Source organism: Homalodisca vitripennis, chromosome X (assembly GCF_021130785.1).
Source record: "Homalodisca vitripennis isolate AUS2020 chromosome X, UT_GWSS_2.1, whole genome shotgun sequence".
Lineage (NCBI taxonomy): Eukaryota > Metazoa > Arthropoda > Insecta > Hemiptera > Cicadellidae > Homalodisca > Homalodisca vitripennis.
In genome coordinates this window covers 39,598,741-39,616,791 of record NC_060215.1, presented here as the reverse complement: position 1 = coordinate 39,616,791, position 18,051 = coordinate 39,598,741, and the positions used below count along the sequence as shown (strand labels likewise).

The 18,051-nt window shown below is 30.1% G+C and overlaps 1 protein-coding gene across 5 annotated transcripts in view; it reads left to right on the top strand.

The window, feature by feature from the left end:
• Positions 1 to 18,051, top strand: part of LOC124368941 (peregrin) — a 146,140-nt gene that overhangs the window by 107,183 nt on the left and 20,906 nt on the right. For 2 of the 5 annotated variants that reach the window (XM_046826497.1, XM_046826499.1), the window contains 2 exons: positions 1,304 to 1,399; positions 3,842 to 4,013. In XM_046826497.1, coding sequence (XP_046682453.1) covers positions 1,304 to 1,399; positions 3,842 to 4,013 — 268 coding nt within the window. Of the gene's footprint in view, positions 1 to 1,303; positions 1,400 to 3,841; positions 4,014 to 12,164; positions 12,304 to 16,788; positions 17,442 to 18,051 lie in introns of those variants that run through there. The other 3 variants (XM_046826500.1, XM_046826501.1, XM_046826498.1) reach the window with 3 other exon arrangements.

Below are 18,051 nucleotides of genomic sequence, written 5' to 3'. Positions count from 1 at the left end.
ATTATTACGTGGGTAAATTGAAAAGTCGACAATGTCAGGTGACCTCACACATTGCCTGCAGCAGACGCCTTACGACTCAAAGTCAAGTGAGATCGGTCTCACGTAGTATAGACCAGCAATGACTGTGTTGAGGTTTATTGCAGTATCTTTCAGATGAACTTATACCAGTTTCTAATGACATTGAATTATTACTTTGTTTCTATTGTTCGTTTGAATAAAGTGAACATAATTTCCGACTATGAAATCAATTTAAAATAGCTTGTGATGTGGTTTCAAAGAGGGTGTGTAAGGAAAAAGAAAAAATCGAAAGAACGTTCAATGTGTTCCACAAAAAATCTCTTTCATCATGAAAAAATGCCAACTAATTTTTCAGAGTTTTCCCTGCAAAATTGAAGGAGACAGAAAGGAATTTTTATTGTATTGTGGAATGGATACAAATGTTTGAGCAATGCTGAAAAAATTATTTAATTCCGTGAGACTTTGCAAAAGAATAAACATTCAGATCAAAATCTTAATTTATTTTCAACTCGAACACAGATTGCGAGAAGTGTTTACAAACATTCCAGCAAACATGCTGCAAGCCTCGGTGACATGTCCGATGGTGGTTGGAGAAATATGTAGTCAACATTGGAGTATATGTTGAACTGTACTTGAAACTTTATAGGGAAGGAACCTTATAAATTAAGCCAGTTACAATATCCACCTTCAAAAATAAAATATTTTATTAAAAATAAAAGATGGGTATTGATTTATCAAATACCCTGTATTATATTCTACATACTGTAAAGTATGAATATTTCTATATAAAATGATAAAATCATCTTAATTTACTATATTGCTGTTGTTACTTGTTATCTGTTTGTTGATAGAAATACTGACTTGTATAAATATTGACATTTTTAATCAAGTCACCCAAATTTTGTTGAACTAATATTTTTTCACTAGGAGGTAACCTGTTGTAAAATGTGCATTTTAGAGTTAGGTGAATGTTTTCAGCCAATGAGAATTATTTGCAGCTCAATTTAAAGAAAAACATTATTAACAACCTGGCCTAAACCCTGTTTTGTGTCAAACCTGCCTGATTCAATTTTGATTTTGATTTGATTGATTTCAATCATCCATAAATATGGATAACCTATAAATATAGGTTGTTTTTATATAAATGTTATTGCAATTATTTTTACTGAAAACTCCTTAAAAAATACTTCTCTTTGGCAGTTAGATAGTGGACAATAATTTAGCTTTCCACCCTTTCAACATATTCAACTGTTTTTGACCATCTCTAATTAAAATATATGTTTAGCAGCCAAGCGCCCGCGCAGGAAGAAGGTCTGGGACGACTTCATACAGGAACCCATCACGAACAAGACCTGTAATAAGAATACCTCTTTTGAGAAAGGTATGAAGTATTTTTTTTTTTTAAGTGATTAACCCTTTGAATGCCCATAATAAATGCCAAGATCGCATTGCAGAGCATGCCAGTCTCGGTTAGAGTCGTTAGCTGATCGAACGTGCCATGAAATGTTTTGTGTTTCTTGTTGTTTATTTCAAATTTTGGTTGTAAATATTGATAGTTTTTGAGTGTAAATATGTTTGTAGTGTTAGTGTCTTCATATCAGTTTGGTTTAAGTATGTTGCTTCTAGTCTGTGTCCAATTATAACAATGTGGTGAATTACAGCGGTCGTTAGTAGCCTACTTTAGGTTACTAAAGAACTATATATTTTGTACATTTATTGTTATTTTAATTTGTTCAGTGCTATTTATAGACTCACAATGGATCACAAAAACATTGCTGATAACGATGAACGATTACTGCAAGCATTAGATACGAGCGTTAGTAGTGTAGACAACATGCAGAGTGTTAAATGAAAGCGATTAAAGTAGGCCTACAAGTGTATATTTTAAAAATGACCAAACTATGGTATTAAGAGTGATCTCAAGATTTTTGTATGTTCTTTCTCAGAATTGGACGATACTGATGCTGATGTGGATTGCTATCCATTGTCTGATAATGAATCAGATTCTTTTATGCTAATGTAATTTTTACATTTACACCTAAATAGGCTAACTAAAAGAACATCATTGTTTCCTGAATTGCAAGGTAATCAGAAAAGGGTGATCGTAGTTCCCTTGACATTGATGACCTAGAAATACCAAACGATGACGATGAGCTGCCTGTTGACATCAGACCTCCTGTCCTCCCTCCCGATTCTATTGAAGTTGGCCCTGATGAAGGGTTCCCTCAGATCTCAACTAAATACAATGAACTGCCTGGACCAAAACACATGCCTCATCCTGAATCTAGACCGGTTGTTTATTTTTATTTATTGTTTACTGAATTATTGTTTAGTAGTTTGACGAGAGAAACAAACAGGTATGTAAACCAGTTCATCCAAAAAAATTCGGACTCAATAAAAGATCATTCAAGAGTTAGGGAATGGTTGCCAGTAACTATTGACAAGATGAAAGCCTTTGTTATTACTATTTTGAGCATGGTTTGGTTCGATTGCCTGTGATATATTGCTATTGGTTGAAACAGTCTTGTGCAAGTCAACTTTGGTTTCCATTGGTTATAAACATTTTTCACTTGGTAAACAAGGAAAGTCTTTCCAGAAATCAATATGATCCATGTGCAAAATTTCAACCTATAATAGATCATGCCAATACTTTATTCAAATTCCATTATACAGCTCTCCAACAGATCTCCATTGATGAGTCACTGATCCGAATCAAGTCACGAACTATGTTACAGCAATATCTACCCAACACACAACAGCATAGATGGAGAATCAAGTTATGGATGTTGCGTGATTCTGTGTAACACTATTGTGTGGGTTTCTTTGTGTACAGGGGAGCCAAACACCTACAGGAAAGACACGAAATGAAAAGAAAAAGGGACAGGCTTTTTTGTTGTAAAAGTATTGCTACTTATGTGTAACTATTTGAACAAAGGATTCTACGAGTTCACTGATAATTTCTTCTCTTCAAATCCTTTGGCAAGTAACTATATAGTGAATTTTGCTTACCCAGATGGAGTCTGCTCCCAATTATTAATCCGGATAATTGGATTTCTATTATATCAGATAAACTTATGTAGGGCTTCTTTAGAGTGTTTAACCACAATGTTTTTTTAAACTGTGTAATGATCTTGTTAATAAGATTTTATTGTAATAAAAAACAAATCAGTTACATATGATATCAAGGGAACTTGAAGCCATCTTTGACATTCTGAAAAGGGGTGGTGAATTCCCCCAAGACGACCTATTGTTTGTATCCAGCATTTTGTGGGACTGCTGAAATTATAAACTGGTAGGTGCCACAGTACACTTCCAGGGTACACCAAAGGGCCTCAAAGTTCTATTGCATGGCAATAGGCTGCCTCCTAGAAGAAGAAGAAAGAAACACTTTAAGGTAATGTAATCAGTTTTAGTTGTGTTGAATAACAGCACAGCCAGCCTGAATATGCTTGTGAGGAACAAAATTGATCACATTGAATAAAATACATTTGGATTCGTATTGTAACCCTTAATTAAAACTGATTATTTTTAAGTGTTGTATCTTTAGTAAGGAATAAAAAATATGCATTAGTAGGATTTTGTATTGTTTTTTATTGTTAGAAATTAGGTAAACTGTTGTGTATTTCTTCAAAAATGAAAATTATTCGCACAATGCTTGCAAAAATTCACATGTGTACACACTCAAATTGGAAATTACTTAAATTTGAAATGTATTAATTAATTCTAAAGTTGTGTGTTTTTAGATATGTTTGTAATATAAATTTGGAACATTTGATTAAATAATATTATTTAAATTTCTTATATGAAGTAATAATTTGTCTAGATGGACAAAGCAAAGGATCAAATACACCTACCAAGCAATCAAGTGGTGATCTGCAGTCCACTGCGAGCCCATCTGGAGTTAACCGAAGAACAGCAGTTCTGTTCACAAGGAAGGCTGCAGCAGCTACCAGCAAACTGCGCAAACCCGATGAGTCAACCACACCGACTAACACGTGAGTTTGTCTTTACTCTTGCATGCTGATTTTTATATTTGTGTGAGGTTTGAGGTAATTATTTGCCACTCCAGATTTGATTTTAGATGAATATTAGAGCTTGATGATTGCCATTAAAGAGATAGAAAATAGTATTAAATTTAGCATGTGTTTGTGCTTGGTAAGGTTTTTTGTGGCATATTTTTAAGAATTTCAACTCTATTCTGGAGATCAATTTGAGGACCCCTGAACAGCAGAGGTGTATGATCTACATAAAATATAGAATTGGCTAAGGGAGTACGAGCAACAAGATTATAATGTGTGATTATCTTCCACCACACAATGGAGATTGTATGAAAACTAAACTGTGGCTTAGCTGCAGAAGTTTTACTGATAATCAAGTCATATGATTAAAGATAATTTAATAGCTTATATTGTTCTTTACATCATATTATATTTTAATTTATAGTGAATAAGAAGTGAAATTAGATTGATACTAATATTTGGCATTTTAAATTTGATTTTATTGTACAATTTATAATTATTCACCTTTTTACTTTGAATGTAAAAAAATAAAAGATAACACGTACTACAATAAAAACAGTTATATAATGTCAAAGAATCAAATTATCAAATAAATAAACAAAGAATACAGATAAATTAACAAATCCTAAATATTGTCATCCAAAAAAATCCTTAACCCTTTTAGTGCCATTGTTTATATATATGGACGTTTGAAAAACTACCAAAAATTGCAGATGTCCATTTATATGGATGTTCACAGTAAAAGTTGTACCGCGATGATTTTGTTGGTTGTATTAAAAATCAGAATGAACCAAATTACAAGAAAAAAATGTTTTTAGTAATATTATAGGTCGAAAAATTTGTTTTGTCAACCAATAATAATCAAGTATTGTAACTAACTGGTCATCATGATCTGACAACATTGCATTTACACACAATACACCCAGTGAGACTTTTTGCAGCTTGTTAGTTAAATAAAGCTGAAACTTAAATTAATTATTTTAATATTCTAAAAGAAATAAAAATGTCCCTGTGGAGAATGTTTAATAAATATTAGTAAATCCTGCAAAGCGGTACTTTGTAGAAACTCCTGCTTACATCATCTTGAATGCACTGATTTAACTGAAAATGATTTCAAAGAAATAAAAAACTCTAATATCAGATGGAGTTGCTTAAAATGTATCGCAGCATTGGATTATATTGACAGCGAATGTGAGGATGTCGATGAGATGGAATTTAATCTGGCTCTAACGGAAGGATGTAGCCTGGCATTTAAACAAACTGCATCATTCTTCTAGCCCTATTGGTTTTGTACATCCTGGTGGTCATTCAAAGCAAGTACTAAATATGGAAAAAGTCAGGGATTCAGAGACCTAAAGACATTTTAGTAATAATACGTGGGACAAACAATGTAGTGTGAAGTAAATCAAAAGAAGCCTTAAATTGCATTTCAGACACTCTACAGCAGTGCGAGGAGAAAAATGTAGTTGTAGTACATTTACATAATACAGTAGATATGAAGATATGATCTTGCAAACTGGTCATGTGTTAATGAAGAAACAAGGACTAACAGCGCTCACGTCAACATTAAAAAGTCTCAAAATTGTTGAAGCAAGCAGAGCTGAGAGGGAGATGCATACCCGGCAGGGCATGCATCTCTATGCCAAAGGAAAGCAATGGTTGGCTGAGCAGATCATTACAGCGATACAAGAGTTCAACCTGGACCACAGCATTAGCAGAAAGCAGACAGCTCAGTCTGAGAGTGAGAGACCTGAAGACCCAGGAGGGAAACGGTTAACCATCCCCACCAGGAACCAGCCCATAGAGGACGACACCTGCACTGCCAGTATAGATTTTAGTTTTAGTGATAGTAATTTAATTGGTAACTCTAGTTGTTTGTTAGTACGCTTAAATATTCAGGGAATTAAAAGCAAATTGGATGAATTTAACTTATTGTTTGCAGATTTGGAAGAAAAATCTGTATAATATGCTTAAATGAACACTGGTTTAAAAAAATATATAAATTTATAGAATAATATTGAATATTTCAAATTAGCTGATGTTTATGTTAGAGAAAACTGTACTAGAGGAGGTTCGACAATCTTGGTCAGAGAAAATTCTGGAATAAACTTTAAAGTCCGAAATGATTTTAAAAAATGTACAATGACAACTATTACTTTGAATGCTCCATAATAGAACTTTTGGATTTAAAAACCCCAATAATTATGATAAGTTATTTAGATAAAAAACCTTGGCTTAGAGAAGATTTAAAACTAGAAAAAACTAAATAAAGAAGGTAATGCTGCCAGAAGAACAAAATCGCAAAGAGACATTGACAATGTAAAACTTAAATATAATAATTTAAAAAATAAAATTATTCAAGAAAAATAAAATTGCTATACCAATAAAATTAAAAGATCTAAAAATTGTCAAAGAGACACTTGGAAAATTTTTGAACTATGAAACAGGTTTTTCTAAACCAAATGCAAAAAAATATATTCATCAGACACAATAATAACATAGTATCAGATCCTAGTAAAGTTAGTGAAATTTTTAATAATTGCTACATTATTGCAATTAAGGACAAAGCCAAATTTAACACATCTCAAAAAAATCTTAGTTTTAATAATTTTCAAGATTTTTCAGATATTAATTTTCAATGCAAACTAATTGATAGAGATGATATTAAAATCATCAGCAGTCTGAAAAGCAGTTATAGCACTGGATATTATGACATACCAGTGCCAATATTAAAATATGCAATGGAATTTCTAACTGACTCAATGCTTTATATAGTTAATTAATCTTTTCTCTCTGAACTATTCTCTGAAAAACTAAAAATTACAAAAATAAAACCTATATTTAAAAAAGGCAATCAGTTAGATGTAGCAAATTATCGGCCACTTGCATTGCTCCCAGTTATATCCAAAATATTTGAGCGTGCAATGTTTAATCAGCTGGTTGACTATTTAGAAAGAAACAATTAACTTGATAGCATACAACATGGGTTTAGAAAAAATAAATCTGTAGTCACAGCTGCCACTGATGTCATTGATTCGGTGAATGATTCTTTGGATAGAGGGAAAATGGTAATAGGAGTATTTATGGACCTCCATAAAGCATTTGACAGTGTTAGTCATACTAAGTTGCTGACTAAGTTGTCACAGTTTGGTATTCATGGGAAGGAGTACATCTGGCTAAAGTCATATATACAAAACAGACAGCACTTTGTGGAAATGCACAATCTAAACAACAAGAATAATTTAACTAGTAAATGTTGTACACTTTGCTTTAAAACAAACTTCTCATAAGGTTCCTCAAGGATCCATTTTGGGGGCCACTTGTATTCCTCTGCTACCTAAAAGGAATTCCAGAGCTAGAAAAATTATGCTTATACGCTGATGATGCCACTAAGAATTACTGTATCGTCTAAAGAGGAAATAGAGTTTGCTTTTCTCAGCCATAACATAATTTATTTTTAAATGTAACAAAAACAAGCTATGTGGAATTTTGTACTAACTAATGCAGAAATAAAATTAATCATCATATAGAAATAGATGAAATCGCTATAGTTAAGGAAGAAGAAGTAAAGATTTTGGGTTTAACGTTAGACAGTTTCAAAATAGTTTCAATAGTTTCAAAAATTAACTCTGGTTTATACGCAGAATGTCAAAAGTATGCTCACAAGAAACTGTAAAAATGATATGTTTTTCATATATTCATTTACATATTATATTTGGTATTGCATTATATGGGTCCACATGAATAAAAATTTAAGATTCAATTAAAACTTTAATGGAATAAAACTGTGAAGGATCACTTTCCTCAATTGGGAATTAATAGAAAATGATAAATTATTTAACCCTTTGGCCACTGGGTGCTCGGCGCGTCTGACTACCCAAGACCGCTGCCGCCTAAATAGCAGTTTTGTTAGTACTCTACATATATCATTCTAAAAACCACACTTTTGAAGCTAGAACGATAACTTTTGTTTTTTTTTATTTGTAAACAACCACTGCATCACTTGAATATATTTTATTATAGATTTATATATTTTAGCATATTTAAAAATGACTAAAACCTAAAAAGAAAAATAATTTTAATTGAAATTTTGAGTTTTAACGAAAATATCACTATTAAAAAAAAATATTTTTACCGTAACATTTGTTTTTATTTTGAAGTACATTTTATATTGAATACTTGTACAAATGTTCAATTAAATATATTGATAAATAACAGATAAAATAGTTTTTTCCAAAACATGACAATTTCTATTTATAACAAATTCTTACCTTACAACAATAGTAACCACAACGTTCCCGCGCAATGAGCAACAGCTGACTACAGACTGATGTATTTGAATCACGTGACTATTGCGAAACAGTGGTACCAACATATGAACATCAAATATAGTTAATTTGGACTTTTGGGATTGGAAATCACAAAACTAGACCTTTCTATCTTTAAATAACAATTTTATAACGATATTATGAAACGTCCTCGTTTGAGGACATCGGCAGTTTTCGGGACAAAAACCGATGTCCTCTTATGAGGACGTCAGCGGCCAAAGGGTTAAAAATAAACTTAAAAGCTACCTGACCGACCTGCTGTTGTACTCGTTTTCAGAATTTTATAAAATTCACAATAGTTTTTACTATAGTTCAAATTATATTGTATTAGATTTATTTAGATAACTAATGTAAAGTATATTTAGTAAACTTAACCGTTTATTTTCTCAATCATGTGACATCATTCATGTACACCATGTGTAACAACTGAATAAAGATTTTTCTGATTCTGGTTGTAGTCTGTATTTAGATAAAACCATGAATCCTGCACTGCCCTCATAAGCATGTTTAGTGATCTGATGCATGAAAAGCACAGAGATAGAATAAGCTCTGCTGTTTTGCTTGATTATTTGCAATTTTTGGTATGCTGGTGGCTAATATGAATTACTATGGTTTTGGACAAACTTGAACTAGCTAGATATGTTCATACCTCAGTGGGAGACAGCAGATAACCAGATTGGCTATGACTCATCATTGCCGTTTGTCAGACAGTGGCGTGTTCCCCAAGGTAGCTGTATGGGTCCAATTTTGTTCAATTTGTACACTTCTGACTTTCCCAGGTGTGTGCATTACTGTACACTTCATTTATTCATGGATGATTGTCAGCTGCACTTGTCATATGAACCGGAAAGGTTGGGCAAGGTATGTTTTCAAGATCCTCAGTATCTTGGACACAAACTGTTGTATCAGGAAGAGATCACTCAAAGGAGCACCTGCCAAGACCGAAAACTTTACTTTCCTCAAGTGCAGCTTCAGGTTGAGAGGAAAAGCTTCAGCAACTTTGGCCCAACTATGTAGGACTTATACTGTTAGCATTTTCAATTCATGAAAAAGTTATACAACAGTAGCAACTAAGATGTTACTTAGGGAATTATGTGTAGTATGTCAATTCCATTGTATTGTATATTGTGTTGTACGTAGTAATTATCATAATTTTAATTCTTTAGATGATCTTTTAAATAAAACCATAAATCGCTGGCCAATCTGTAATAATGCTAGATATAATGATAAATTTATGTGGCATATGCATTTGAACATTTAAGGGGGATTAATAGAAACATATGAATTAGAGATAATTTTGAAAAACTCAAATATATTAATAATCTGCTTAAATGACCATTGGTTAAAGAATGAAAATGTCCATTTGTTAAACAGTATCCCAAACTATAATCTTGCTAGTTTTTACTGTTGAGAAAAGGTATAATGCATGGTGGTACTTGCATTTTGTTAAAAGACAATCTAGAATACAAAGTGAGAGATGATCTGTGTACTTTTAGTGAGGATTCAGTTTTTGAAATTTCTTGTGTTGAAGTTTTGACTTTAAATATACTTGTCTCTATTTATAAAACTCCAAGCGCAACAAATTTAAAATTGTTTCTAACAAAATTTGAGGAGATGATAAAAAGCTTGGCAAAAAGGCGAAACACTAAAAATATTTATATAACTTCAGACTTTAATGTAGACATCATGGATGACTGTTGCAACACTAAAAAAATTGGACTTTCTTTCCTTATCAGGACAATATGGTTTTCAAACTAATTTTTCCATGTCTACCAGAGTTACAAAAAACTCACAGACTTGTATTGATAATATCTTAATATGAAAATTTAAGTCCCAGATTGCTACTCCGTTAATGAATTTAGAACTTGGTCTCTCAGATCACAGGGCACTTTTCATAAATTTATCTGAATAAGCAATTGATTAGTTTGAATGACATTTTCACCTTGGAAGGCTTCTTGTAAGCCTATATTTGATGAACATAAAATTTTAACTATACCAAGCCTAATCATTTTTAAAACGCTATTAACAGTGCAGTCTAACTACGACAAATGTTTTAATGAGAACCATAAACACAATCATAATACTAGGTATAAAACTAATTTTCAATATTCCAGACATCATCTGAAAGTGGTGGAAAAGACACCATCTTACATGTAGGAAAATTTTTTTGATAAATTACCTTTAAGCATTAAAGAATAAATGTATTCAGGTGCATTCCGAGATAAAATTAAGGAGTTGTTACTTAAAAAAAACATATTATAATGTAAGTGAGTTTTTTGATGAAATTTTAAGTGCTGTATTACTGTTTGTTAATGTTAATTTTTTATGTTTTTAAGTAGGTCTACTTGTTAACATAATTGCTTTCCTATGATAAGTTAATTAGTACCCTGTTTTATTGTGTGTGTTTTATTGTTGTTTTGCACGTTTTATTGTATTGTGTGTTTGGTTGTTTGGATTTACTCATAGAAGAGTAGTTAGTTTAAGTTATATTTGACAATGTCATATGTTTTATAGATGGGCTATATTATTATGAAACATTTGTGACAATAAAGATTTATTTATTTATGTTAAGTAGGGATTTTTTAAAATTAGTTTGTAGGTTTTAGAACTTTGATATATTTTACTTACTTAATTTTTATTTTTGTTTCTATAATTGATTTGCCTGTTATTTAGTTTTTAATGGAAAAGACATTTTTTATAGATTTATTTTATTTTTATATTTATATTTTATATTTATTTCCAGAAGATTAATAATTTGGTAACTGATAACAAAGATAAAATTTTAGGAGAAAATTATACTACAGAACTTTTAATTAAAAACAACTACCCTCCGTCAATTATTGAACGAGCTAAGGCTAAAAACAAAAGTTGCAAGCAAATTACCAAAAAAGACAATCCTAAATATCTCACTACCGTAACTATTCCTTATGTAAAAGGAACATCAGAACAAATTCGTAGGATAAATTATAAATTTAACATCCGCACTGTTTTTAAGTCCCAAAATAATATAAGAAGCTACTTAACAAAATTAAAACCGAAAAACAAACATCAAGAAACCAAGAATGTGATATATAAAATTGACTGTGGTTGCAACAAGACATATATCGGCCAAACATCAAGACCTGTGGAAATTAGGGTAAAAGAACATATTTATAATTATAAAAAAGAAAAAATTGAATAATCTAAATTAGTTGAACATGCAGTAAAGGAAAATCATCGTATAAATTTTGAATCGTCTAGTGTAGTTTTAAAGAATCTTCCTGGACTAAAAGAAATAAAATTAAAAGTGCGTGTATGACAGTTTTAAAAGGTAATTGTATTTCCCAACCTTCCGTAAATTTCAGTGATATTTTTATACCATTAGTGAAAAAAGAAATCCATTCCAAAATTATGAATTGCAAACCATATTTTTCTACATAATTCTTTTATAATTTATTAGTTTTTGGTCTTTACAGTTAGTTAGTTTTAAATTTTATTCTATTTTATCATATGTTTATTCTATTTTACACATATGTGTTTTTCTGTAAACAATGTCAAACTGATGATGCCTTAACCGGCGAAAGCGCTATTTTAATAAATTTAATGTGGAAGTATATAAAAAATGTTTTTTCCATTAAAACCTACTTACTTCCACCAAGGAAACAAAGCAGAAAATGTTATTTAGTTGTTAAGTAGTTATTAGGCATATACCATTTGACACAAGTTATTCTGTAAAACAGTAATATACTGAGAAGCGCTTAAGAAATAAAGGCATTTTTATTTATTTATTAGTTTAAAATTTAGCGTTTTTTTTACACAGGTGGTGTAAAATAAGCATGACTGCACCCCCTCCTCTTCTTGAACCAGCCTGGAAATGGTGTCCACAATACTTCGTGCTAGGCCTTTTGTTTGAGCCTTATTCATCTGGTTTCCTTTTTTTTGTATATCAACACAAAAAGGTGATAATATTAATATTAATAAAAATATTAATAACAACTTTTTATGTTTGTATTTAGTTTAATTTTCTCTTTCAATTCGTATTATATATATATATATATATTTTTATGGTGGAATAGATTTTTCTTCAAAGTCGTGTTTCTTACATAAAATTGAAGAAATTTATAATTTAAGTAAACATTGTAATTTTTAAATTTAAATATAATATTTGTTAATTATTTTCCATTGTACTTATCAGTTTTTCTAAATACATTTTGTTCACCTACTCAGAACAGTGATAGCCTGTGTATTTTATAAACTGTGTTTAGGAATCTAATGAGTTTAGATTAGGCTGATGAGAAAAAGGGAAAACTTGGTCTTTAACAAAAAGTAGTGTTATTTTTACAGTTTTGAGGATAATAAAATAAATTTTTGTTTATGTATACAATATTAGTTGTTGTACATAGTAATAGCAATTGCTTTGTAGAAATGTGTTTATTCAAGTTCTATTTTGCATATGAATTTGGAACAATATTCAAATATTTTTTGGTAAGTAACATTTGGATGTTTTTTTTAATATAATAAATTAGCAGTATATGTATGTTTTATGTGTTTTTAATTAAACAAGTTATTTGTGAAGAACAAAATTAAGCGCCTATCTAAAACCGTTTTGATTTTTTTGGACTAGCTTTTTTTCTTACACTCCGGCACTAAAAGGGTTAAAAATTAGAGTACACTTTATTTGAAGAATCTTGCTGATAATATTCTTAAACTTATTCAGAGTTAATGATATGAAATTAGAGAGAATTTTTGTATAAATATGATTCACCATATACAGTGAGATTCTTTCAAATGAATGGTTATGCTTGCATATTGAGTCTGTTAATATAGCGAATTTATATTTTTTAGCAGATAATAGATCAATAGTTATATGTACAAATATGAAAGTTTGATATGTATATCTAAAGTTGGATAAAGTAAACATTTGTAGATTTTCCAACAAAGTGCACCAGCGGATCCTACGATCCTAAAACTGACTGTAAGATTATTCTGATTATAACCTTTTGTGCTTTTAAAAACTATTGAAATTTTCCACTATGATTTATTAAGATATTAATTAATTCGATTAATTATCTCTAGTGAAATAATATAAAAATCCATCTGTAAGTCCTATGAGTTATTTTTTATTTCTATAATTAGTAATAAACGATTATTACATATTGTCCTAGATTATTCTTCTGTTATGAGAATATATATAAAGGGAACAGTTTATTCCAACACAGATACACTCTCATAGCAAATTTAAAATAAATCTTTTAGTGAGTAAATACAATAAAATTATAAAAAAACTGCAGAAAAATAACTTTTACAAAAATATGGAGTGAAATTAGAAAAAATATTAATGAATTCAAAGAAAACATCTGTAACACTATTACGGAGTTTTCAAAATAGTACATTAAACAGGATCAGTTTTAAGATCGGAGGGAACAGTCACAAAAAAGGTATTGCAAGGTTTACCTTAAATGCTCTGCAGAGTAATATTGTAATAAACATTATATATTTAGTTTGTTTAGGTGCAATAGATACATGTAATGTAATAAATATATGCTATTTGTATTTGAAATCTTCAGATAAAAAATACTTATATTGTTGGTGTATCAGACTATAACACTTCTTATTGACTATAATGTATAGATGGTGTTTGTTAAACTCATTGACAAACATAAAAAACAAAAACAATTGGAAAATTAAAAACTTGAAATTTAACATTTTATTTTGGTTTAAAGTATAGTAAAAAAGTGAAAACTCAAATTCAGTCAATGACACAGGTTCAAAACCTAGACGAATCAGGACATTTTACTTTCTGCTGAACACTACAAACAGAATTGCATAACATTTAGAATCAAAATCAAGTTAATTATCTTTCATTTTTTTAAGGAATGTATATTTTTATTTAGCTGAAGAAGTTTACATAATTATAGAAATGAGTGTTGTATTTTTTATTGAAAAATTAACTTTCTTTTTATATATTAAATAGTTTATATATATATATATATATATATATATATATATTTATATTCAGGATGCCCTATGAGTAACCCAACAAACTTTATTCATGTTTTTTAATGACAAGATTCCATTTACATTTTCAAATGAAGAGTACACAGATATTGTTTTCATCTATGGTTTTGTCAATGGAAATAGTCGTGCAGCTAATCGTGAATATGAAAGACGATTTCTGAATAGAAAAACATATATTCATGTAACATTTGCATCGATTTTCAATATTTTATGAACAAATGGATCTGTTCCAACTGGTAATTTTTCGAGAGAACATTCTGTAATGCAGCCTGACGAGAACAAGATAATGTCATTGACATGATACAACGCAGTCCTCAACTTAGCACTCATCGACTTTCAAATAGATTAAACATATCTTGTAGTACAGTCTGGAGAACATTGAAAGAAAACCACTTTTATCCATATCCTTTACAAAGAGTCAAAGAGTTTTTGTATGTGTTGATTTAACCCTTTGAAGACCAGTCTATATTACAAGAAGTGAACCAAAAATTCCGGTCTATTTTTATGAGATTTACAGAATTTCGGGAAAATGGTTAATAGTTAGAACAAGTATTGAAAATTTAAAATTTTAGAGAAAAATAATATCAAACCACTCTTGGCCAGTGAAAAAACATTTTGAGGCATAAAACCATATGTATTCTAACAGTGAACATGTGTAAAACTACAAAAAGTATGATCCAAGAAAATTCTCAGTTAGGAATATATATTTATATACATTTAATAAAAAATCATAAATAACGTGTTTTCCAATAATGGATGGATAAAATTGGACTCATAAGAACTAAACCAAATGTTTTCCAGATAGGACTACTCTAGTTCAGTTCTTTGACTCATTGTTCTTCACATAAGTCAAATGAAACACAGAAATAAGTAAAACATTATAAATAACGCTATTTACAATGTAAACACATCTTAGCAACTGTAGTTTTTTGTTTTCACTGATTGTCGTGTGCTTGATTAATTTATAATGTCATCATGAATGATTATTAACTGAAGAGGAAAGTTTTTTATTGGTGGCAATTGGTGGTGATTCACTCAACTCCATTCTCGCTGACATCACTTCCTTTCGAGAGGCAGAAATACGACAACCGTTCATCGTAATGACTTGTAAATGTCTGTTCTTCTTAATATTGTAATTCATTTTGGTCCCTGATAAGGAAAACTCGTCCAAAAATAGTGGCCTCCATATAATACCAAAGTACCACTGTCTTGTTTGTTTACACCCGAGAAGCAGTAACTGGTGCATAGTCTGACCATTGAGGATACAGACGGGCGACATTGCATGTATACAAACATAGAATAAACAATCGAAAAGTGAAATAATATTTACAGAACCATTATATTGCGTAACTTTGGTTATCTATTTAGTCTTTTGAAAAAACATTTATTACGATATTTCCGATATATCAGAAGTTTGCCGTATTCGTTACTATTACCGACTATCGGTAATATATCAGTAGTTGGAAAGGATAATTAAATATATTTTTTTAAATTGTGTTTGTTTATTATTGGCTTATTTTACATCATTCTCTCTAGAATTACATTATCTGTAAGTTTGGTTATAAATTTTGAATGTTTATTACCCATTTAATGAAGTGAATGTACTTCAAATCTAAACAAAGTATGTTTTTCAGGACAGAATTTTGCATACTTTGTCTAATATTTCAAAAATGGTTGGTCCTACAGGTCTGGGACATATTTAATTCAATTTTTCAGTTCATTTGACATAAAATCCAATAAATTCAACAACTATCTTTATGCTATAAAAACATCTTTCGCTAGCCGTAGCTCGCTAACCAAGCGTTTCCAGGCATATCCTTATGTGAACTTTTTAAATTTTTTTAATTTAAGGAAACCACCTGAGAAGTTTATCGGGTTACTCGTGGGACACCATGTATATATACACACACACAAACAACCCATATACAGTAATTACGGTGTATTATTTAGAAAACCCTTTATCATTTTTTGTTACATAAATACTATGCTTATCTTTTTTGTAATTTCAAAATTATTAACAGATTTTTATTCTGATTATCTTTGGTAGTAGCACCATATACAGATTGTTGATGTAAAATTTGTACTCATTGTTACTTCCACGTTATAAACATTATGTGAAAGACATTCTATGAAGGGCAAATAGTTCAGATGAAATTTTTAAATATCATTATTTATGTGAAACCCCCATTTGCAATTGTGTTGTAATACTTAACTTAAAAACTTGTTCTACCTGATTTAGTCTTCTATTCTCTAAAACTACATTAGGTCTACGATATAGTTTTGTTTGATTAGAAAATTTGCACAAATAATGTTTTAGAATTGTTTAGAAGTACTGTAAGTTCATTCTGTCAAAAAAGAGTGATTTGAAAAAAAGTTATGGCACTAGTTTTGCACAGCTTCAGTCTGATTATGTCAAGTTGTTACAGGGTTTGTGTCGTCCGCTTAGAGAGACTTTCTTTGTCCATCAATGATCTGCAGAAGACCTTTCGAATAACAGATGATAAGAACTGGTCCCGGATTGATCCTTGAGGAACACATATTTAATGGTTTCACTCTGTTGTGTATAATGAACTTCAAAATTCTGCTTTTAATTCTTTAAATAAGAATTTATAAACTTTCTTTGTTCTCTTTATCAGTGAAGACAATTTATCCAAAAGTACATAATAGTTAACAAACATTATCAAGTGCTCTTATTAGACCCATAACTATACCTGCAACATGTTGTCTTTTGTCACCTGCTATTGATATGATGATCTTTGTTACTGAAGTAATTGAACAGTTGTTTATGTATTATTTTCATACATTTTGGAAAATAAAAGAAATGTTTTTTTAATATGGGTATATGCAATTAATTTTTAACAAATCTGGAAAAATCCTGATATTAAAGCTGAATTTACTACATGTGTAAAGGGTTTGTTTATGAGTTCTTTATCTTGTTTTTTAATAGTCAAAGGAACATCAACCCCAACTGAGAACTTATTTTCAAAAGATTAAATTATTTGATTAATTTCTGTTTCATTTTTAGAAACAAATCTAAATTTACAATTTGTACATACATTTTTCTGTGTTAGCAAGGATTTTAAGGTTTGAAATTCTGGTAAAATAGTTTGATCCACACAATTGATAAAACATCATTAGATTCTTCACTGAATATATTATAACAACATAATTATTCCTTTTAATAACTAAATTCAATATTCCAAGTTTCAATACTTCTAAAAAATTCAATACTTTCAATAATCAAAGTTCTCTATTTTCTGATAGAGTGATTTCAAAAACATTTATTTTGTATAAATTTGTGGCTGTTTAAAGGCTCAATACTGATCTTATTTCAGCAGCCGCCATTTTGTAATGAATAAAGTTTATGCGGTGTGGTTTTTATATTATGTCCTAATAATAAAGACCTATGAAATGGTATGCATATTGACCCAGGCTTAAATTTTATATTTCGAAGACTGTCCCACAGGCTCTCCCCCACTATAAGTGTGTGATGGCTATACATAAAACAGTAGTTGAGATAACGTTGTACACAGTTTGTAGATTTTATCGGCTATAGTTTAAAAAATATTAAGGTGTTTCCAGGCATTTTACACACCTTATATATTGGTTTCCACATGTAAGTGATTACTGGTCAAAAAGCACTTTGTATAGTTCCTTTGTTATTCAAAAATTAATGAGTAGAAATAGAT